The sequence below is a fragment of the Petaurus breviceps genome, unplaced genomic scaffold (genome assembly GCF_028583685.1).
Source record: "Petaurus breviceps papuanus isolate PSGF00001 unplaced genomic scaffold, PetGlider_PUasm1.0 419, whole genome shotgun sequence".
Lineage (NCBI taxonomy): Eukaryota > Metazoa > Chordata > Mammalia > Diprotodontia > Petauridae > Petaurus > Petaurus breviceps.
Window position 1 is genome coordinate 14,278,592 of NW_027186324.1, and position 25,430 is coordinate 14,304,021.

Here is a 25,430-nt window from a genome sequence, read left to right on the forward strand (position 1 = left end):
TATTGGAGGTACCACATTCTACATCTGAGACAGATTTTGAAACCTTTATATAAAGTTACTCAGTTGAGATTTGAGCAGAGTAAAGCTTGTGAATAAGCCAAGGCTGCTATATAATTTGCTCTAGATTTATGGCCTATGTACAGAACAATGTGAGTTCAAAGCACTTTCTGTCCCATGGGAATTGAGGAACTGCCTCAGCTGCTCTATACTCCTTGGAGACAAGGAAGTTCTGAGGGCCACATTCCCATTGCTAGCTCAAAAGAAAGTCTCCCGAAAGGCTGGTTTCTTGTTGAGCAACAGCTGACGTGACTGGTTTGGCCCCCCTCCTTTAGTTCACACTCCCCGTGCATGAGTAGATCATGCTTGAATCATTCTCTCTTTAAGGTATATAAGGAGCCAGCTTTTCTTGCTGCATGCCTCCACTCTGTTGGAATAAACTACAAATTAATTCTCTCTCTCTTGTCTCTGATTTCTTCATTCCCTCCTAAGAGCACAACCTAAGGCTGACCCTTAGGTTAGTAAAGTAAGTGGCCGCTTACAACTGGCACCCTGAACAGGGACAGGTGGGGCTTGAGAAGCACCCCAGGTTTACGCCAGTTCACCCTGAGATGCATGGGGTAAGAACACCTCTGCTTTCAAAGACTACAGGAGTGGATTCCTGAGTGATGCTGCATGGTATCCGGAACCAGTGTAGCTCAGAGAACAATGAGTAAAAATAGGACAAAACATGAGCATAGTGAGACCAGGGGACAGAGAAATTCATATCATGGCCATCTATAAATGCATACAGAAACAAGGAAAAATGGTGCAGCTTAAACGCATCCAAAAAATTCATTGATTTGGCACATAAAGTTTCACCTTCAGGCATAAATATGGACTGGGCCCTGTAGGGAAAAGCTTTTAAAAGTTTTAGGGCTAAAAGACTCACCAAGCTAAGTGGTAGATTAGGGACTAGAAACAATAAGTAAGTGAGCCAGGTCTAGGTAAAAACCTGTCAGGAGAAAATGGGACATGTACAAAGTGAAAGTAGAGACCAAGAATATTATATAAGACTGTTCAAAAGAACAGTAAAAGAAAATTTGGAACCAGCCAAGAGACAGAGGAGTGAGAGATGTATGGAAGAAGGCCTCCAGTATTTCACCATTTCACTTTTTTCTATGGAATATCTTAATGATATGTTTAATATCAGAAAGGAAAGGACAAAGGGAGGCTTGGAACATTCAGTGTCATGCTGCTGCCCCTATTCGAAACAGATAGAAAAGTGTGAAGTAAGTCTTTCCTGGCCTGCAGTGCCAAGTGGCCGTCTGAATTTTTTGAGAAGATCTCCTTCGATTTCTGTAAGCTTTCGGATCCATTCTGCTATTTTTTATATCTATTCTGTTTGTTTTTTGTCTTTGTGTGAATGAGCATGTCAGAGTAATTTGTCACTCTATAAGATTTAATATGCAGCTGGACTGCGGAACTTTCCATAAAATGTTGTTATCTCTTTCGCTCCCCGTCTCCCTTCCTTCTCACAAGGAAATGAACAAAGTATTTTAAATTATTTGCATGAAAGATCTGAATAGAAGTTTTAAGGTTTTTAAAAGCTTAATGATTTCTTTCTCTCACTCAACTCTGGCCAAGTTGGGGGCCAACAAGGAGATAAGATAAGGGACTTTTTCTCTCAGATCAAAGAGGCAAACAGATGAGCATTTCACTCTTTCCTGCCTCACCTATGAAGAGAAAAAATGTTGTGTATTGGAATGCTACTAAAAATCAGTTTGAACGTATTCTGGTCATTTTAGGTAATGTGAAAAAGTGAATTAGTGTCACTCCTAACTTGATGCTAAGATATGTCAGAATTTATCATACTTGGCATTTAGGACTATTGGAATATTGCTAAGATCTGATAAAGAAACATTTAAAAGGTGAAAGCTTAAAGGTGCCCAGTTTTGGGAAAGTGGGACAAGGTGCACCTCTGGGATTTTCCAGAGTCCCAGTCCCTCTAACTAACAAGCTGAAATCTTTTAACTCTCTAAGAATTTTATAGGAATAAATATAACACTAAAATACAAATTAAAATTGGCTGCAAACATTTTTACAAAAAATCATTAAAGCCTCTCATTACAGATTAGGTTAAAAGAGAGTGCTAAAGATGAATAGGGAATTTAACTTACCCTCCCCAATCTGGCAAAAGGGAGAAAACATACTAAAGTTATCAAGGACCCCACTATCAACAGCCCTGAGGCACCCTGATGCCCACACCTTTAAGTAAGCAGATAGAATTCTTCAATTCAAACCCCTACATCCAGTATCAGTCTCTGCAGCTCTGAGGAGAGGAGAAAAACCTCTGCACTTGATAAGCCCAGTTTTTATCATTCATTTTTAAAAGTGATGACTTGGAAATAAAATTAATGTCATGTGGGGATCATTGTAAGCCAGAAATAGAGTTAGATAAGCAAATTTTCAATCTGAATTTTGTTGAAACTAAAAAAAAAACTGGAGAAAAAGTTTGTGTAAAAACAGTTATGTCACTTAATGTTTTATAATGTTTATATATGCTCTATAGGAAACCAGTTATTTATATCTTTACCTACAGTTTAAAGGACATTACAACAAAAACAATTTGGCTATCACTTATGGAAATCATTCCCTAAGTTAATTTACTGTTTAAATGATAAAATTTAAAATTGCTAATTGATTACTACATGTGGAAAGGAGAAAACTGGGTGAAAACTTTATTTGGATTAATTCTACTCATTCAGACCATTCCTCCTGCATGTATGAGATCTGATGAAGCAGGGGCATCACCCCCAGCCCCTCCCTAAAGTCCATCTGTTATTCTTATTTTGTAAACTGCCAAGGAAATTATCTCTAGAGGCAAGTTCATTCAGCTTGAGAAAGGAACTGGTTTTACTTATGTAGTTCCTAAATAATGAACCTAACTTACCAAGAAAGTTCCAAAATATTAAAAAGATTTCTAACAGTTGGCCTTTACATCAGGACAAATTTAAATTTGTAAAAGAGATATGTCAAATGAAATGCTTTATGTATGAAGGACGTAGTAAATCGTTATTGTTTATTACAGCTCCATGGGAATAAAAAAATAATTATTTTTAATTGTCTATTAGCCATGATTTGTTGAAAGAAAGAAAATAACTGCTTAAAGCTCACCTTAAGAAGATATCAATAGACATCATAGAGAAGGTAGACGCTAGAAGACGGGGCCCTAAAAAGCCTCTTGAGACAACTCTAATATTAGCTCAAAAACCCCATGGGGCTATACATCAGGATGAAGGTATTATAGAATAGGACTATTCCAAATCACAAGGAAAGAGAGTCCTACCTGAATATTTATAACAAGCTGTGATGATAAGCCAAGGGTTACTATTGATTGACCATGGTCTTCTACACATATTTGGCATTCCATAAAACCCTAATGGACAAGTGATGGTCAAATGGGCCAATCATACTATAAAAGACTATCTCACAAAACAAAAAGATCGAGATGTACCTATAAGGCAATTAAAATATTGTACACCCTAAATTACCTGCAATTTGATGCAACTTATTTGACCCTGTCTATGAAACAGCTTGAAGAGAATCAAAATCATAAACTTGAAAGGGGACAGTGGTACAATAATGAAAAACCAAGACAAGTAATGTGGAGAACCCCTGCTGGTAATTGGGAGAGTCCTTATAACCTGCGGAGCAGGGTAGGCTTGTATCTCCACAGGCAGAGGTCACCAGTGGGTTCCTACAAAAGCTATCTAATGTATCAGTGACTCAAAAAGAAGAAGAGGTGCCCATCCCAACGATGGTGGAGCCCACACAAGATGAATCACAAAGTGATTTTGCTGCTGGTTTCTGCCTTTACCACGCTCACCATCTTACTACCTGCTCATTTGGAACAAGACAGATGGGCTATGATGTTGGAGCCACCCAGGCAGAGGGTGGTTGCTTGGGGGGATGAAGTTGTTGAACTGGTTTTTCAAGGGAATGGTAGTATATTAATCAGGGATGAATTTGATTTCCAGCCAACTATGGCACCCACATCTTCAGTACAGACACATTTTAGCAGACTGTCATTTCAGGCAAGGAGAGACCTAGGTGACTTGGGGGTGGAGGGAGTTAATTGAATCTGGCCAGGAGTTGAGGATCCTGGGAGACTCTTTTCTGGGGGAACCCTTATGAGGGGCTTCTGATGAGAACCTCTTAGATTTCAAGACTTGGGTTCAAAATTCCTCGACCAAGAGATCAACACAGTTTGCCTAGATCTTGAACCTGCAGGAGGGAAGACTACTGGTCAGGCCTCTCACCTGATCCTGGGTCAAGGGAAATTTTGCTTTCACCCACAAGTGATGAAATAATTGGGAACAGAGTTGGGAAGGGATTTTCCCTTTAATTCCCCATGATACTCCCTTGGGAAATAAATTTAGCAAATGGGATGAGTTGTCATAGTATAAAGGGAAAAATAAAAAGAAAATGACGAAGTGAAATTGACTTGAATAGTCTAGATTTCTGGTTCGTTCTGGTTGGGACTCTGTGTTTCTTCTGTGTCTTTTTGTATGAGTTGTGTGTCTGTGTGTTCAAGAAAGAGAAAATATTTTACTCTTTTTGGGAAATGTTAAAAAAAATCTTCCATCTCTGCCTTTACATTATCTATTTTGGCCAGGTTTGGAATGTATGGTAATAAGGAAGACTGGAAGGGGGATAGGGAGCAAGAGAGAGGATTCAGTTCTTTTAGTATGTAAATTGTTAGACATTTGACTTAACATACAGTTTCTTAGCTGAAGAAGTGGAGACAGAATTGGTAAGTGAACTGTCTGAGGTAGTTTGATTAAAGATTAGGGAAGGGGAAAGATAAAAAAAAGAAAGAAAAGCAAAAATCTTTGGATGGTAGGATAGAAAAAGGAATAGAGTTACATGGGATAGAGCAATTAGCAAACCATGTTCTCTTTAGCCATTCCTTACCCTCCCCTACACTGCCACCTTCTTCAGATGATTAGGGGATGTTGGAAAAGAGTGCTAGTGAATTTGTAGCCTAATTTCATAACTGACAGACCAAGTTATGGAAAGTTAGGAGGGATTATGTCTATCCACCTTCAGGTTGCAACTATGGGAGGGCTTTATTGAAATTTAATATCGAGGGGCAGCCAGGTGGCTCAGCGTGTAAGATCACTGGTTCATCTGTTTTGAGTTTGAGAAACCAGTTTGTCATACCTGACATGGTCAATAGAAAGTAGGGGTTAATGATTAAATTCTTTCACTGGATTATCCATGATATTAAATACCTCTACTGACAATGGAAGTGGAAAGGCCATAGGGTTCTTCATCAGTGTCTTTTTGTTAGGTCAAAGAAGTCACAATATTCACGGGGAAGGAAGTATCTTTGGGCTTTATGTGTGAACTTCAGTTTGAACGAAATGCTGGAAGGACTCAGAAACTGTGTTCTAAAACCCTAGATTGAGGGAGATTTGCACATTTAGATAATCTGGGTATTCAGGTATCTAACTGAAAACAATGCTGTGATTCTTTGCTTTAAGACTATATGTGACTCTCCACAAATGAGGAACAGGCATAGTCAGAAAAGTTGGGAAATTTCATTGTAGACTTTCTGACATGCAATTAATTTCATGATGTTACTGGAAGAGTGCAGGGAAAACTATCATTTTTAAGGAAAGGTTTCTAAGTTTATTGTTTATATTTAGAATTTAACTTTCTATTGGAAAGTTGTAAGAAATATTCTTAGTAATATTTCAATTTCTTTTACCTATTAATACATAGTTAGTAAGTCTGCTTCACTGAGAAAACACTCTGATGGTTTATCATGATATTGGAGGTCCCCCTAGGTTAACAAATGTTACGTCATGAGAGCATGAGGCTTTGATGTTCTAATAAGGTGAAACAGCTTCTGTGAGGCTTGTGACAATCTTAAAAATAATATTTTCTGACAGTGTCAACATTCAAAAATCCCGAGAAGGTGACTGTCAATAAATTCCCCATCATTTTACCCTTCACTGAAAATTTGAGGATGTCTTATCTTGGAATACATGTGAATAATGCTATGTCATGATATATTATATGTAAACACACATACACACACACACATACACACCAGTCAGGCTCATTTCATTCTAAGCCCACAATGCCACTTGGTTCTACCCAAGAAAATTGATCACTAGATGATTTAGTTAGATAAAAGTAGAGTATCTTTAAAGAAAACAATATGTACCTCTACATATACAAATATGTATATGTTTATATACACAAATGTTTATGACAAATACCTATATCTCATTACTTCCAGGTTCAACCCTATAAGTAGAAGAACAACAGAATTAAATATACAGAGACGCACAGACACATACAGACACACAAAGATAAGTGGATGTGTGTGTGTGTGTGTTTCTGTGTGTGTAGTCTGGTTGCTTCCTCTTTAACTTTCCCTCTATAAAAGAGTAAATATGTGAAAGAACCAAAACAGACATATATCTTACTGTGTTTGACTTCCTGTCTCCCAGAATCAATTGAGATAGTACTTAAACAATCCCTTGCAAAACTTAAGGCATTATGTAAATACTAATTTTTGTCATTAATTTTTATCTTGTCATTATTCCAGTACAACTAGAGGCAATTCATGCAACAGGTTGTCTCCACTGAATCTGAAAAATACTATATAAAGTTTCAGAGATTTTTATGGCTGGTGTTGCCTGGACAAAACAAGAGAGGAAGAATTATGCTCCAGAGTCCTGGAATTCTGATGCACATTGTTCTGCTTTATACAGTTCTCTGACCATTATATTAAAGGCTCCTGGTGGTTTAAGCCGCCACCACCTAAAATCCAATGATTATTTCTTGGCCCCCATTGTCTCTATGCTTTATCAAAATTCTCTATAGACATCAATCCTGTTTCTGACATTAGAACTCTCTTTTTACTTGTTGAATCAACTGCCTCTAGGCACCATGTATCCTAGGAGACAAATGGAGAGATAAATTTATGTCAGGATGTCGGAGTAAGAGTAAGGGATTGAGATATTCCTTCACGTATTCAATTGGAGGACAAGGTCTAGCTAATTTGAAAGACTTTACAAGATGAGCTGTGTGCTGTTGAATATTTAAGTTACTGTTACTTCCTAATTAAATTCATGAGCAACGCCTCTGTGACATCTCCTGGGAAGACAGAAAGAAAAGAAAAATAGTTCTTGCCCACAATGAAGTTAAACTCCATGGTCTAGTGCAAAATGTATTTAGATTAATAAAGACATGATAATTTAAGTATGAAAAGATTACTAACAAAAGAAGGTAAAGGAATCAAGGAAGAATACTCACATACAGTTATATGTCTTAAAGAATGATAAAGATCAGGGCGGCCAGGTGTCTCAGCCAGTAAGGGCACTAGCTCCAGTGTCAGGATGACGTGGAGATTGAATCCCCAGCTCAGACACTCAGCATCACAGCCAGAAATAAATGACTGTGTAACCTTGAGCAAGTTACTTTAAAAAAAAAAAAAGGATGATAAAGATCCTGAAAGGAAGAGATCTACAAGCTGTGGAGTTTGCCTTTCATCAGAGGAGGAAATTGTAGCACCAATGCAAAACTCACAGTGCCCATGGTCAGTATAAATATACCTGCATTGTGCTCATTCACAAAACATAACAGACTCTCCATATAGAAGACAGAAGCAAAAAAAAATATTTATTCTGACACCAGAAAAGCTGAACTCCAAAGCCAGTAAACCTATTCCATCATAGTAGTAAAGATATTAATAAACCACATACACAGCATTCTTTAGTCTTGCCACAAACCAACATTTATTCACAAGCCTAATTATCTGCTTTCCTACCATCCTCTCTCTTCCTACCATCTAGCTGTTATGACTCACCTCTTCCTGTGGGCACTGCTCTACCCTTCAGCAAACTCCTCCCATCACAGGCTCTATGTGACTACATTCAGCCTATGAGGGGAAGAGTTTATTATAAAACATCAGGGAAGGTCTTCAAATTCCCTTAGGTTTATCAAGGGGCAGGGAAGATCTTCAAAATCCCATTACCATTACAGACATACCCATATGAATAAAATTACAGATTCTTTTTATTTTTTTGCTTTTTTTTTTTGGAGGGCAACTGGGATTAAGTGACTTGCCCAAAGTCACATGGCTATTAATTGTCTCAAGTGTCTGAGGCCAGATTTGAACTCAGGTCCTCCTGATTTCTGGGCCAGTGCTCTATTCACTGCACTACCTAGTCACCCCAAAATTACAGATTATTAAAGCAAATAAAATAACATAATACAATTTCTTATAAGGAATTTATGCTGACTAAAATTGTGGTTGACACTTCTGAACTCTCTAAATCTCTTTCACCAAGGTATGTCTCTTCTAGCTTTAAATATATCCTAGTAGATGTCTATCATAACCTTCAAAATATCCCAAAGTACCTTAAGTTGGGAGCTAGCAGACATAATAGGAAGATATTCTTTTTTTCCACTCAGAAAACTTTTATTCCACTTACATCAACTTAATACACATGTTCTTAACAATTATGCTTAGATTTTTCATGAAAATTTCTTAAGACATTATACAAAGCTAGCCATCATCTTGAGTTATTTCCCTTTCAACTATTTTTACAACACATGCATGTTAGACAAGAATAAAAAAAATCACAAAAGCAACATACCTAAAAAAAGTTAAATAGATGAGTTTTTTGTCTTACTGCTGTGCTTGATATACTGTAACTTTATGAATATCAAAAAATTCATTTTTTACTTCATCTTAAATTGTACATTTGTTCATAGGTTGCCTAATCAATTTAAATACAAACAAAATGATTGTAGCAAAAATAATGAAAACGAACAGCAGGTAACTTTACAAATAATGGAATGTTAACCGTTTCTGCCCTTCTACAGAATAAATTGACTGGCTTAAAACTGTTGTCTTAAGGAACACTTTTGCAAGTGAAATCATAAAGGTGTACTCTTTGAGATTGCGTATTCCACAGATACACATGTAATGACATATACTATCTATGAGACATCTGTTTCTACCACAGCCATGAGTGCTTCAACCCTAATGTACCTACATAAAACTACACTTGTGGCTGTAACCAATTATCTCTTCCCCACCAAGACAGACCAATGTGTAGGCAGGTTTCTTTGTTTAGACATGGAAGCTGTTTTAACAATGGCCTTGTGAAACCACAGTGTACCAAGAGTACTATGCCAAACATGTAAAAGGTGTATAAAAATTTCATATGCCCTTATTGGCCACCTGAGATGAAAACAGATAACTGCCCAAATGTTACCTGGCTATACTCCCCTAATATTAAGCATAAAAACCACATGGGAATATAGAAATCCAAATAGAAATAACATAAACTTGTCATAAATCATAAACAAAAACTATTTGTGTGACTGCATGGATGACAAATGGTCTACTGTACATTTTATAATGAGGCAGACAAAAGATGGAAGGCTAGTTAATTCTCCACTCCTCCTGCTTCATCTTCATCTCCATGGGTGTTCAATGTCCACAATGTCAAGTTCTCTCTCAGTAATTGCATTATTAGTGTGCTGTCTTTGTATGATTCTTCACTTAATGTATCAAGTTCAGCAATGGCTTCATCCAAAGCTGTCTTTGCAAGGGAGCAGGCTTTTTCTGGAGAGTTCAGGATCTCATAAAGGAACACAGAGAAGTTCAAGGCCAGACACAGTCTTATAGGATGCGTTGGTTGCATCTCCTTTTTGCTGATTTCAAGTGTTTCTTGATATGCTTGTTTTGATTGGTCCACTATTCCTTTCTTGTTATCACCAGCAGCAACCTCAGCCAAATAACAGTACTAGTCTCCCTTCATTCTCAAATAGAAAACTTTGCTTTCTGGTTGTGAAGCATTAGGAATCAAGACCTTTTCCAACAGCGATATTACATCATTGCAGATATCTCTTAGTTCGGTCTCAATTTTCTTTCTATATTCTCAGGCCATCTGCTGTTTTTTCTCAGCACCTTCTGTCTTTTGTTCAATACTTGAAACAAACTTCCAAGATGACCTTCGGGCCCCTACGACATTTTTGTAAGCAAGAGAGAGAAGATTCCTCTCCTCATGGGATAATTCAGTTCCTTGCTCAGTTACAGACTTCATGCAGGCTGCCATGTCATCATATCTTTCAGCCTGCTCAGCCAATTTGTCCTTCTGCACCAGCTCATTTTTATCCATGACTGGATGTTCTGTGCCCAGAGTGAGGGGCATTGACGAATGGACGGGGGCAGTTGTGAGGTCTCTGGGAGAAGGTAGTGGCAGCAGCGGAGTTGAGACCGTGTCCCTATATCTCTCAGCTCACAGGCTTTAGCCGCTCTGCAGGAAGATATTCTAAAACTTAAAAAAAAACTGACATCTATCTCAGAATATCATGTGATACAGTTCTTAGACACAGAAACAGAAATAACCACAATAGCTAATAACATTTCCAATTAGGAATATTAGTTGAGTGAAAGCCAAGAGGTCAAGATGCTTAAAGTGGTTAATATTGCCTTTTTGATTTAATGCAACATAGTACACTACTCTTCAGAAATTAACTAAGAGAAGATCAAAATTCTTCTTCTGGAGAAATAGGTCATTCTTTTTTTTTTACTTTATTAATGAAAACATAACCAAAAAAAAAACAAACAAAACATACCAAACAACATTAATTAGAATAGAGAGTGAAAGGGTAGGGAAGGAGATCAGAAAGATTACTCTCTAACTGTCCAAAACAAATAGAATTATGTGACAGATTTAAAATAAAGCAGGGAAACCCATAATGCAAAGAAGGGAGAGTTCTAAGGAGACAAAATTATTATAGATCAACAGCAGAGAACTCTTAAGCTTTTAAATGCTCATTGTGCCTCCTCCAATCATCCTCCATACTACTGGAAAAGTTACAAGGTGACCTAAACCTTGTACCTGTGTCACCTCTCCAATTGCCTCCCACCACCTGTCCCTGACTCCATAATAAGTGGAATTTTCCTTTAAAGTCTTTCTCTGCAGATGACTATAGTTAACATTTTATCTAGCTCTATAAAATATCTCCCCAACATAATTTATCTAAGAAAGAATAACCTACATGATAAGAATTGTGAGGGAGAAAATTTTTAAAAGATTCTGCTGGAAATTGGGCTTAGAACAATATTTATACCAGTCTAAACTCAAAGTGTATATAAATCCTGAATGTTACTGAACAACCAATCAAAAATGACAAATTGTGAAATCATTAAAATAATGCCTCTCCCCAAGTCATTTTTCTTCTACTTTTATTTTTTTTTTTTTGGCAGGATAGAGAACACTTTATATGGTACCTTTAAAGTACTATGGATCACTTCATCTAGATTTTTTCATGTAATTGCTTTTACTAAACCATTTTTATGCAGGATTTTATTCTATCATAAGCAATTGATTTCTGGGCACGGAGGTAAAATGGACATGTTAGAAAATATATGCAATATAAAAATACAAAAAATATATATTTTAATAAAACAAAGAAAAAGAAAAAAGTTTAGGCTGTAACAATCCTAATATAATTTTTGTCAATAATATAAATAAGCAGAAAGACTAGAAATGTAATGTGTTAAATAAAATGTACTTAAGCAAGGAATTTTTAAAGAAAATTGTTATTATTTATTTATTTTTTGCTTTTTGGAGGGTGGAGGGCAGGGCAATTGGCATTAAGTGACTTGTCTAAAGTCACACTGCTAATACATATTAAGTGTCTGAGGCCAGATTTGAACTCAGGTCCTCCTGACTACAGGGCCAGTGTTCTATTCACTGTGCCACTTAGCCACTCCAAAAATTGTTATAATTTTGGTATCTTGGTGAGGTATTATTTTGATAATTGAAATTGTGCCTATCATGGTCATACATAGATACTTTTAATATCCAAGCACATATTTATATTCATTTAGATCAACAAGCAGTATCTATGTCACATCAAAGGAGGAATACTTGTGGAAATGAGCTATCATTTTTCATAATGACCCAAATGTAGCCTTCACCCCCCTGATAATTCTGGCATTCATTCATTGGATGTGAATGAGCTATTTGTTGAATCATACTGATGCACTTTTAAAGAGAATAGGGCTGTAAGATAGTTTTAAATGCTTTAATTTCATAATCAAAAGCAAAATGGCAAACTCCAAAAGTTAGGATTCATCAGGCTTCCTTCTGTCTTTGTTTTTTGTTTCTTTACTTGGGTTTACTTTTCACCAAGTGGAATAAATTACAGAATTGAAGCAATGTATTTGAGTGGAAAAAAAATTGCTGCAATGTAGAGTACATTTATTCTTCCATCAAAGACTTTGGGTTTCGATCTTACCTCTGTTTTCTTTCTATCAATATGACAAGTTCCATTACCTCCCTACTCTTCATTTCTCATATTTGAAAAATGAGGAAGTTGGACTACATAGCATCTGAGTTCCTTTCCACTCTAACATGGGCATTTAAAAATAATATTCCCTTAATATTTTCTGTGTCAACCCAAGTAACATGTTCATCTACTCTTATCAATCTTTGACACATTTTTAATGTTTTTTTCTTAAACTCTCTACAACCTAAATGGTTTAAGGTACTTAGCAGAAAAGAAGCAAAGTTCTCTTTAAGAAAAAAAAATATATCATTAATACAGGCAGTTCGATTAGGAATGAAATTAATATAAAAATAATTATAGTAAAGAACTAAAGACACAACATAGACAGTAGGCAACCATTTATATAATGACTGCCTCCAAATTATAGTGTAAATTATAAGAGTTATGTTTTTATTTTCATCAGTCATGGTTAAGTACCCTAGGAGTACCAGTTCAAACTACCTACAAGGAAAAAAAAAGAGCTGACAAAGAAAGTCATATGGATAAATGGTTTTATTTTTTACTGGCTTCGGTGACCTGTTGTTCTCCAAACTACAAGCAAATGAATTTCTGACCAATGTGGTGGGGAAAACATCAGATTAAAAGTTTCATGTCTAATAGAAGCAGAAAAAGCAATAAATGTTTTGGGCATTTCTAATGCCTCAAAAAAAAAAAAAAAAAGACCAGGACTACACAATAAGATGATGCTAATGAAATTTTCAAGTTTTTAAGAGCCAAAGCAGCCAATTTTCAATATTTTGCTATAGCAGCAACTATTTGACTCCTGGAGTGATCTAAAATAGCAACAATTTAAAATGAGTGAGGTTACAAAAAGGTTGGAAGTTTTCCAGAGGTTGTTAGATATATTCTTACATACAATTATTTACATTCAAAGGAATAATTTAATACATGCTAAAGATTGTTTGTCATTTTCTACCTTTCTTGTCGAACACAATTGAAGGTGATTTAATAATCGTTGACAATTAGTAATGAATTTCTTTGCACAGACACTGAACTATAATCAATTTTCAATTACATACACAAGTGAGGAGGTAGTTGTTTCCATTATTTCTCCCTATCTCTTTTCTCAACCCTTCACCCCAAAATGCAAGCATACACCTTCCCCAAGTTTTCCCTCTCTTATATACCTCTTTGTCTCTCCCCATATCCCTTTGCCCCTTCCATTCTTGTAGGGCAAGATTGATTTCTATGCCCCATTGCCTGAATATCTTAATTCCTGATTACATGTAACAACAATTGTTTATCATTTGTTTCTAAAACTTTAGCTCCATATTCTCTCCCTTCTTTCCTACTTACCTACCTCCAGTGGGAAGACAAGCAATTCAATATAGCTTATACATGTGGAGTTATGCAAAACATTTCCATAGTAGTCATGTTGTGAAAGACAACTATATTTCCCTCCATCTTATCTCACACCCCATTTATTCGATAATTTTTATTTCACCCTGTCCCTTTTCAAAAGTGTTTCCTTCTGACCACACGTTACCCCAATCTGTTCTGCCTTCTATCATCCCCCTTCTTTTATTATCTTCCTCCCTACTAGCTATAGGGTAAGATAACCAATTGAGCAAGTATGTTATTCCCTCCTTAAGCCAAATTCAGTGAGAGTAAGGTTGATTCATTCTATTTTACCTCCCTGCTCTTCCCCTGAATTGTAATAGATTTCTCTTGTTTTTTTATGTGAGATAATTTACCCTATTCTCTCTCTCCCTTCCTCTTTCTCCCAATATATTCCTCTGTCACTTCTTAATTTTTTTTAGATATCATCCGTTCATATTCAACTCACCCTGTATTCTCTGTCTATGTATACATGTACACACATATACAACACACACACACATATATATGTATATATATGTATACTTTAATATTCATATATATATATATATATATTCATATTCCCTTCAAGTATCCTCATACTGGGAAAAGTCTCATGAGTTACAAATATCATCTTTCCATGTAGGAATGTAAAGAGTTCAACCTTAATAAGTTTCTTATGATTTCTTTTTGCCATTTACCTTTCCATGTTTCTCTTGCTTCTTTTCTTGAAAATTTAATTTTCTGTTCATTTCTGTTTTTTTTTTCATCAAGAATACTTGAAAATTCTCTATTTTATTGGATATGCATATATTTCCCATGAAGTATTATATTCAGTTTTGCTAGGTAGATGATTCTTGGTTTTAATCTTAGTTCCTATGACCTCTGGAATATCATATTCTATGCTCTGCAATCCCTTAATGTAGAAGCTGCTAGATCTTGTGTTATTCTGATTGTGTTTGCACAACACACAAAATGTTTCTTCCTCACTGCTTGTAATATTTTCTCCTTGATCTGGGAACTCTGGAATTTGTCAAAAATATTCCTTTAAATTTTCTTTTTGGGAACTTTTTCAAGAGACATTCGGTGAATCCTTTCCATTTCCATTTTACCCTCTGGTTATAGACGATTAGGACAGTTTTCTTTGATAACTTCTTGAAAGATAATTTCTAGATTCTTTTTTGATCATGGATTTTAGGTAGTACAATAATTTTAAAATTGTCTCTCTGGGTCTCTTTTCCAGATCACTGGATTTTCCAATGAGATATTTCACATTGCCTTCTATTTTTTCATTCTTTTGGATCTGTTTTATAATATCTTGATTTCTCATAAAGTCATTAGCTTCTAATTGCTTCAATCTAATTTTGAAGGAATTATTTTCTTCAGTGATTTTTTAAAAGTTTCTTTTCCATCTGGCCAATTTTGCTTTTTAAGACATTCTTCTCCTCATTTATTTTTGGATCTTTTCTGCCATTTGAGTTAGTCCATTTTTTTAAGCTGTTATTTTCTTCAATATTGTTCGGGGGGTTTCTCATTTAGCAAGCTATTGATTTGTTTTTCATGATTTTCTTGCAACACTCTCAGTTCTTTTCTCAATTTTTCCTTTACATCTCTTACTTGAATTTGAAAATCCTTCTTGAGCTCCTCCATACCCTTTGACCAATTTATATTTTTCATGAAGTTTTTGATGCAGGCTTTTTCACGATGCTGTGTACTTCTGGTTTTATGTTTTGATCCTCTTCACAAAATAAAGTTTTTATAGTCTGATTTCTCTTCCTATCTTTGCTCAACTTGCCAGCCAATACTTGACTTTTGAGCTCTTTGTGAGAGTAAGATCTATGCTTCCAGAGTGTAGAGTGATGTGTTCCAAATTTCTGTGATTTTGCACAGCTGTTGTCAGAGCTTCTAGGCACCTGCCTCAGAACTATGAGGAGTACTGTCTCTCCACAGGCTCAACAAGCTCTGCCATGTCAATGCTCCTCACCCTAGAACCACCACCCAAGATTGTGACCCAGATCCAAGCAGGGCAAAGCAAGAGATTTTTGCCACAACACCAGTAGAGTGATTCCTGCACTTTGCCACTCTGAGTTTCCATAAGGTACTTGTACTTCCTACTTTGCAATGTTATTCTGAAGTTGAAAGGAGATATTATACAGGATTTGAGTCATTTATAACTCTACCTATATATGCATTAATATGCTTGTGAAAAACACTATCTTTTATTTGCTCTTGAAAGCCATGTTGCATGATAATTAGGCAAAATTATGAATAGCTCAAAACAATTTATTTTCTTTAAAAACCAAAGAAGCAGGTTCAGCATGGGAACCCACATTGAGATTACACTAAGACTCTCAGAAGTGTGAGACATCAAGAAACCATGATATTGAAATGCCTCATTGATCATAGGTGGGAAGGGGAATTCATTTTCAAAAAGCACTTAGACACAGCTAGCCAACAAAACAATGATGCTAAACTATGATTCTTATTGGGCAGAACACAAAAGTAATACAAAGAGGGGGGGGGACCAAACAATCTTTATTCTCCCTTGGTATAGAGCTGAGGGCAAAGATTAAGTGATTTTTCTTTTACTATTACATTAATAGTCATGGGTCTTGTTCTAAGGGAAAATTTGAGATGTGATTTGAGTATCAGATCACTCCCAAACACAAACTCTTTTGGCCAGGCAGTGAGTAAAGAACAGCTGAACTAGAAGCTGAAAGAGGTTACTGGAGTATGAGTTTAAAGTAGCCAAACCCCAAAACAAAGTAAGGGATATTGGGGAAAAGTTCAATACCAGTCACATACCTGTTAAACAGGGATCTGATTTTTAAAAATTTACTTAACATTTTATTTACTTAAGTAGATTAATTTAGATTTTATTTACTTGAAATGGGATCATTTATCACTTAATTATATAGATGTATATATATATGCATACATATTAGGTAAATACATTTAAGTATTTGGGGGTTTAAGAAAAAATGCTTCATATATCTTTATTCATTACACTACTTTCACCAAAAAAGAAAACAAGCATTGTGCTATGAAACATATAAAGCTAAGGCTCAGTTCAAGGGGTGAAGTAGCACATTATTTCTTTTTTAAATTTATTTATTTACTTTTAGTTTACAACATTAAATTTCACAATCCCTTGAGTTCCAAATTTTTTCCCCTTCCCTCTCCACCCCCTGCTAACCACATGGGGGCATGCAATCTGATATAGATTCTACAAATATTTTGTATTAAATATTAGTCAAGATGTTAAAAAAAGAGTTTTAAACAATGGAGTGAAAAACAAGAAAGAAGGATTGAAACAAAACACAAAAGGGAAAAAAAACAAATCAAAACAACAACAACAAGTAGTTTGCTTCAATCCTAATTCAGAAACCATAGTTCTTTTCTGTGGATGTGGATATCCCTTTCCATCATGAGTCTTTTGGAGTTGTCTTCTAACCTTTCATTTCTGAGAGGAGACCAGTATATAACTATCAAAGTTAGTTATCACATATACTATGTGTCTGTAATTTCATACAAAGTACTCCTGGTATTGCTTTCCTCTCTCAGAATCAGTTTATATAAGTCTCTCCAATTATTATGAAGTCCGTCTTCTTCTTATTTCTTACATCATGATAATATTCCATTACATTGCAATGCCATGCACAGAAGTTTTCCAGAAAAGCTAGTGTGAACAGCTTTTTAAAGGTTCTGGTTATCCAGTATAGTGTTCACTCTATTCCATAACAAAAACCAAAAATATATGGAAAATCAAGGTACAGCAAAATTCAAAATACAGCATTCACCATATTACAACTTATCACAGAAAATCACAATATAATATTCACAACATAGTCTCAAAGTAAAATAGTCACTCTTAAAATAACTCAATAAGTCACTTATCATTAGTATCAAAGTACACAGTCAAAGTCTTCCCCTCATGGGGCAAAGTCTTTATTAACTCCATCAGTCACTTATCAGTAACAATATCTCAAAGTACTCAAAGTACAATCAGTTACTTATTCATCAAAGTCTTACTAAGTATCATACACAAAATGATCCACCCCTTAGGTCTGTAGTAAACTATAATTCCATAATTACTCAGTACCCAAGGAGTGGTCTTTTCATCTTGACTTGGGGCCTTTTCTTAGATTCCCTGGATCCCCTTCCATGCTCCCAGATTCTACTTGGATTCACCAGACTGGCACCTTGGTTCAATGGAAGACAGCTCCCAGTTATTTGACCAGCTCTCTGGGCAGGTCATGCTCCACACTGGTGTTCACAGAAACTGGTCCATGTCAGATCCTTCACCATTTCTGCTCCAGGGAAATCAAGGCTCAACCAAGTTGCAAACAAAGTCTCAGCATCCCAGTCATGCTTCGGTCACCTGGGCTCCGGGGCTCCTGGCTCTGGATTGTGGGCTCCTGGACTCCTATCCTCTTGGCTCATGGCTCTAGCTCTTGTGTCTGGCCTCCTGGCTCTGGGGTCATGGCTCCTGGGATCCTGTTCAGAAGAAGCTCCACCACAAGTTCTCAGGACTCGGTTATCCATTCTTCTTTAGCTGCTCTACCACCAGATCTCGATCTCAAAGAAGTTCTGACTGTGCCTCTCTGGGGCTTTTCTTATATACACAGTGTTAGCTACTTCCTTCACCCAATTTCCTCTCATGTCAGCAAAAGGGGGACAAAAGTTCATACCTTCTGTTTCCCCAATAGAGGCTTGATTAGTTACTAAGTGCTAAGTACCTGCTACTTTTGCCAACACAAAGGGATCTTCAAATTTAACATTACATTACCATTACATACATTCATATACTACAATTTGTTTAACTATTCCTCAATTGCTGTGCAACATCTTGATTTCCAAATTTTTCCCACCACAAAAAAGCTGCTATAAATATTTTTGTACAAACAGATCCTCTTCCCACTTATATGATCTCTTTGCTATAAAGTCCTAGAAGTGGCATTGCTGGGTCAAAGAGTATGCATATTTTTATACCTCTTTGGGCATAGCTCCAAGTTGCTCTCTAGAATCGTTGCATCAGTTCACAGCTCCAGCAAAAATACATTAGTATTCTAAATTTTCCACTTCCTTTCCAGCATTTTTCATTTCCATGTTTTGTCATCTTAGCCAATCTGAACTGTGTGATGTGCTATCTCAGAGCTGTTTTGGTTAGCACATTATTTTTAATTTCGTTCACTGAACTTTTGAATAATAACTATATTTTGCATATATACAATTTGTTTTCCATAGAAAGCAAACAATATAACCACAGATATTCAAATAATTATACTTGTTTCTATAAATTTATTATTCACTTGTTTAAAATCTACTTTGACTAAATTCGATATATTTCCTTATATAGAATATATATGTGTGTGTATATAAATATATATTTATATGTATGTATGTGGGTCTGCATGTGTGTACTCTGTTTTCTTTACCAATGCAAAGAACAGTAAATTTAGACCAGGTGAGTCTAGGGTGTAGTACTCATAAAGGTGTGCACCTTATATAAATTACTTAATCTCTCCGCTTCTGTTGCCTCATTCATTAGAAGTTAGCATTATGACACAAAGATGTGTGAGCTAGGATGCAAAGATAGAATAGCAACTGGACCTGTGACTTTATTGGGATCAAGAATTCCCAGGTTAGTACATTTCCTCTACTGATTTTAGGTTACACCTTCTTATAGTCTTATAGAGTAACTTGGAACAGAAACCTTAAGTGATATTTTAAGAATCTCGGAGCTATTATATGTCAAGCTCAGGAGTTCAACCTTCTCGATATTCACTATGCCATGTTGCTTCCTAAAATATGTTACTAAGAAGATAACTGTAGTAGGAACCCTTTTTAGAAGCTAGACAATGTGCTTTCCCCAGAATACTGGGAAATAGACTTCTTTCATTGCATTCTTATGATATCCATCTGATAAATATTATGTTAAGAAAAGATTCTAATTTAATAAAATGTACATTTTGTTATATAAAAATTACAATATTAATTTTCATTTTACAGCAATGTCCTCATTTATAGTAGAAAGTTCAGTGTAATAGCCCCTTCAATTTTCTTTTAATGCTGAAACAAATTATAATATTCAATTTCTCAATAAGACAGGCCAATTTTACCCTAGATTTTGTATTAATGTGACAGCCTCTTTGTATGAATATAAGGATTTATTATTTTATCAGTTTAGGTAACATGAATTCCATCCTCCAGTGAAGGCCCAAATGCATACATGACTTAGTAACCAAGTTCTAGGGAGAATGGTGAGGCTGCCTGGAGTAGTGACCTAGCCAGAGTCATTGGCAAAATCTGAGCTGAATTCCTAAATTTCTCCTGTCTCTAAGTTAATCAATCGGTACACTATATTCTACTTCCCTAGTAGTTTACCTATGACTTTAAAATTATGAGTACATTCTTAAATGGTTTACAGACATATAGACATCTTAGAGTCACCTTTCTTATTACTGCCAACAGCCTCTCCTTTATATCCCAGCCCCCCTAAAAAGGTTTTAAGATTACATCTTGTAGAAACCATTATCAATTTTCCTTAACTTATAAGTTTTACAATGCTATAATTAGAAATGTAATTTTCAAATATTCCTAATCATACAACCTTAAGAGTATTTTTTTTCCATTTCTTTCCATTCTACCAGAGAAAAACTACAACCCTATGCATTATGTATTTGAGGTGATGTTTGTGGCTTTTCTCACCAATTCAAATCATGGCAAGTGCTAGATGGGTAACCTATTTGCATTAACTATCTAATCAATTGGTTTGATTTTTGTGGCCAATTGGTTCACAACAACACATTCAGTGAAGGCTCAATTTGATATTTTGTCCAATCTCCAATGAACAAACTTACTGTTTCACCAAATAAATTGAGAACAATATAGCTAATAATATTAATAAAATTACTCTAGCCACTGTGTCAATTCAACTGGGTAATCTGTTGAAGAAAAATTTAAATTAGATACTTTATAATATACATATATATGCACATATATGTATGTTAGTATATATATGAAAAATTATATATGCTATATGTATTCATTTTTCACTTTAATAATTTCATGTGTAGATACTGCCTCTGTGTAAATACTAAATGAAATTTCATTTTCAAGACTCTAGAGTCTAGAGTAATAATTGAGCAAATCATAACAAGTCACAAGGCTCTCAATTATAATGAGGTATATTTAATAATTAATCCAGTTAGATAAATGACTTTGTATCTTAATATCTAGGGTAGGAAAATAATTTATTTTTTAGAACATGGATGATTCTGATTTCTTGGAGCAGGCAAACATTAATCAAGAACCTAAATCAAGAATCCATGTCTAAATGGAATACCAAGTAATGGAATAAGGTGCTGATGCGCGAGTCATGTAATTACTCTCTTAATTAGAGGATCAGACTTAGAAGCTTCCCCTATGTTCATTCTTTGAAAAGTGATTGTGCTGTTATAAAAGAAATTTCAGTCATTTAACTGGGGGAAGTGGGGATCCTATTCATTGATTTATAATGTGAAGATTTTGAGATAGGTAAAAGATAGAAAAATGCAATTTAAGTGTTCTGTTTATGCGTATTATTAGTTAAAAAAAGGAAATTTAAATAAAAAGAATTGTTATTTTACTAAAGGTCTATCAAGAGAGTTTTAAAGTAAGATTTTCATACCTGCAACTTCAGTGGCCCATAAAATAGCAAATTACTAGCAGTATAGAAATCATGTCCATGAAATCCAATGTTAATCATATCACAGAATGCATAGCTTTTATATTGTGATAAATCAAGTTTTCATTTCATCATTTTACTTTTTTCTAATGATTATAGTACACTTTAGTTTAATTCGTGTCATCTTGTATATTAAAAAAACAAAAATGAATTGATCAATTGAGCTTGAATTCTCATATTCAAAAAGAAGTAATTTAAAAAACTAAAAGTTTTTTAGCTCAGTAATAGAAATTCATGTAAGTGACAATCAAGAGTTGAGATATTTTTTTTCCTGAGTTAGTATAGTGCTTGAAAGAAGTTTTCATTTATATCGCATGAAATCTTTGAAATCCACAATTTAATTCTATAAAAAATATTCTACAATTATGATTTTATATAAATGGATTGGTGTAGCCTTCTTTGGAGGAAGTTCTCTCAATCATCCTACCAAATGAATAATATTTATTATTCTGAATAATATTTAAACATATTGGTTTTGATACATAAATGTTATATGTAGTATAACTTGCATGTTGTAGTTGCTTGATGTTTGATAAAGTGAATCTTATCTATATTGTGACAATACTCTATTGTTTGTTCTATTTCCACTTAAAAACAGATTGTCATCTTATGTCAAAGTTTTCTTTGGAGTTAATTTATGAAATTTAAAGCAACAAAGCAAACAAAAGATGATAAAGGAAGTGAGTTTGGGGATCACTTTTTGCAATTTCCTTCCTAGTATAAGAATTCATTCCCCTGCATGCCATCTTCAACCAGATCTCTAATCAATACAGTAAATATTCTACGTGCAATATTTTGATATGATCGAATAATGTAATGAATGGGATCGCTAAATGGTATAACAAAGCCTACAAATGCTTTTAAATCTAAATTTAAAATTTAGTTTTACATGAAACTTTGTGAATTTCATGCAGAATAGTTTGCTACTTAAAATTAACATTTCACAAAAGCAAAGATTCTATTTAAGTATTACCTTGTAGGAGGGAAAAGCAAGGTTCAAATATGTACTATAAGTTGTGGGAAATTCTTCTTGCAGGAATCCATTGAACATCATAATAATCAATATATACATCATTTTTAATAAAAGTAAACAAAAAAGGTGGACTGGAAAATGTATATCATTATTAACTTCTATTTTCAAAAAGTGTGGGAGTATTATATACAAACATTCATCAATGGAGAATCATTGAGAATGAATGGGGGTATTCTTAGCAATGTAATTGAAAACATGACTCTAAACTTGGCATTTATGCCTAAAAATGATAAAATTAACACATTTCAATGTATATTAAGTGGAATTTTAATAGATTATGACTTGCCGAACTAATATGGGCTCAGATGGTGATAAAATTTCCCTTTTTCAAAAATAATCCCATTAACTATAGAATGATGATATTCTCAAGATTAAAAAAAATAAACCATTTGTGGGGGGGGAAGAGAAGAGACCTTAAAAAACTACCCAATTTTCTCGCATGTAAAAATAGAGTACAGAAATATTAGTTATAGGTAATCAACATATTATCTCTCTCCCCCCCCAAACACATACACCTATCCTCCAAATAAGTAAAGACATAGAAATACCACCTTTGGGCCAAATTTATATTGGCTTATTTTTTAATTTGTTTTTTTTAATAATTGTTTCTTTAAGTTACTTTTTCCTCCCTTATCAAAATAGATAATGAAAACATTCTCTTAAATACTAACAGATAACTAACAACTTTTATACAACTATTTGTGACATAAGAAGATATAGAAATCCGATGATATTGCATTGTTTTTTTTAAATGGATAATTGGATATCCCTTAATAAAGCTATTTCTAAGATTTCATTTCACTTACGTTTTGATACAGAGGAAAAAGATCAAAAACCACATTTCTCAGTCTTTCTTGACTATCAATTTCCAAACAGTATTCAACATCACAACTTACTTCCCACTTTGAAATACCAGCTATGATTCTAAATCAGAAGTAAAAGAACGATATGACAAACTTAGAGTTGCTTCTACTTTATCAGCTACAGAAAAAGAGAATTGCCTTCTTTCCTTTACCCAAAAAGTGATTCATAATGAAGAAAAAATAGGAGGTGTGTACATTTCTGTTTATATATTTGAATCAACCTTGTAAATTACTTAACAAAGGGTTTTTAGATGGCCTAATTCGTTTAAAAAGCCAAATCTGGGCAAATAGATAATTATGTTCTTGACAGGAAGGGAAAAATCTCACTTTTTGACAAAAAAAAACAACAACAATTTTCCTCTCAAAAGTAAGGGAGTCCAGAATTCCCGTTCCTGGGGAGGAAAATAAAAAGAGCTGGCCAGAATCAGAGGTCTTCATTAAGTCTAAGTGACACCCATTGTGCTTAGAGCAGATATATTATTCTGTGTGGCTTAGGGAGAGCAGTCAAGAGCACAGAGGTAGTCAACGTCCTGCTGATCCTCTCACATTAATGTCCAAGGGCATTTGGAAGGAAGGAAGCAAGTGCTGCTTCCCTAGGGATTTCAGGAGAGTAGCCTAGACTCAGGAGGCATTGTCCAGCACTGCGCTCTGGTGGCAATCGAGATCCATTGAACCTCCTGAGGAGTTAAGAGCCAAGGAGCTGATACTAGGACAAAGTTGTAGTCAGAAAGGAAATCCATTCACTTTTCCCAACATCAGCAGCCAGCCTCCATCCCATTCCCTCCCTTCTCTAAACCCCATCTTTTCTTACCTTGGTTGTTGGAGATGTGACTGCAGTAAGCCGGCAAAGCTGTCAACAGAAAGAACAGGCCAAACCGCAAAAGAAAACCCCGCATAATTGCCCCCAGGCCCCTTCCACAATCTCTGGAGCTACAGGGCAGTCTGGTACTATGTCTTATCTCCTAGTGGTCTTCGTCTTCTTCTTCTTCCTCTTCCACCCAGTCCGTAGTGGGTAACGGAGGGCGCTTTCCGGGCGAGGCCCCGGGGCCGGGTACGAGGGTCCAGACTGCCCAAGTGCAGGTGAAGCTACTGCTGCTGAAGATGCTGCTTCCGCCACCCAGGAGATGCTGGTGGCAGGAGGATGGCGGTATTGCATCCACCCGTGTGTCTCACTCACAGGAGGAATATCCACCCGGCCCGGGAGAGCGCGCGCGCAAGAGCGAGCTCAGGGCTGTGGTCTAGGGGGGAGGGGAGGAAAGACTGGGGTAGGGTGGAGTGAGGAGAAAGAAAGGGGTGGGGAAGGAGGTAGCGTTTCACGCTTGAAAGAGGGAGGTCCAGAGAGCAGACTCCTTTGGTCGGCGCGCTCCTCTTCACAAAGAACCCGACACTTGTACAGTCAAATTTAAGGGGTGGCGCGGAGGCTACAGGAAGTTTCCTTGAGCTAGCCTGGTTAAAGGGGAAAGGGAGAGAAGGAAGAGGGGCAAAGCTCTGTGTGTCCTGGGCGTTGCAGGAAGAGACGATGATTTTGGTCCCTTAGCCCCTCGATTTCACCACATTCACCATAAAGTGTGATCAGCAGCTTCTGTACCAGACCTTAAGCAGCTTTGACTGTTTTATGATGATGGCTGAGAGTGCATGAATCACTTTTCCCATATCACAGCAACACCACTGATTATTACTATATTTTGCTATTGCAATCATTTAATGGAGGTGGGTGTGTGGGAGAGTTACATGTGATATTTTTTTCTTTTATTGTAATTCCTCATATATTCGTCTGTAGTGGGTAACGAGAATAGCAAGCAGAGGAGCTTCCTCCAATTTCATACCAATCTCTCTAGCAGCGACGACTGCAACGTTGGACAGCTCACCCCCATCACCTCCCTAGATGAGTAAAACTTGAAAGGGAAAATAGCAAGCTTCTTTCCCTTTTTCTTTTCTCTCACTGTGCTCCTTACCTGCAGGAAGAGTCCTGAGGAAAGTCAAGGAAACGATTTTTAAAAGTGGGGTCGGGGTGTGAAAATGAAACCAGGCGAACCTGGTGTATGTGGATTGACTATTGTTGCTCAAGTAGATTTCCACTGCCGATGGCTTGTGGTTACTTCTCAGGCATTCCTAA

The 25,430-nt window shown here is 35.8% G+C and overlaps 1 protein-coding gene and 1 pseudogene across 1 annotated transcript in view; both read right to left on the reverse strand.

Annotated features, from left to right (window-relative positions):
* EPHA6 (EPH receptor A6) overlaps nt 1-24,487 on the reverse strand; it is an 862,386-nt gene extending 837,899 nt beyond the window's left edge. Inside the window, exon 1 of the mRNA XM_069100744.1 lies at nt 24,126-24,487. Coding sequence (XP_068956845.1) covers nt 24,126-24,210 — 85 coding nt within the window. The 5' untranslated portion in view covers nt 24,211-24,487. The remainder of the gene's footprint in view (nt 1-24,125) is intronic.
* On the reverse strand, nt 9,456-10,318 carry LOC138171142 (14-3-3 protein zeta/delta pseudogene; annotated as a pseudogene).
* Nucleotides 24,488-25,430: the final 943 nt, after the last annotated feature.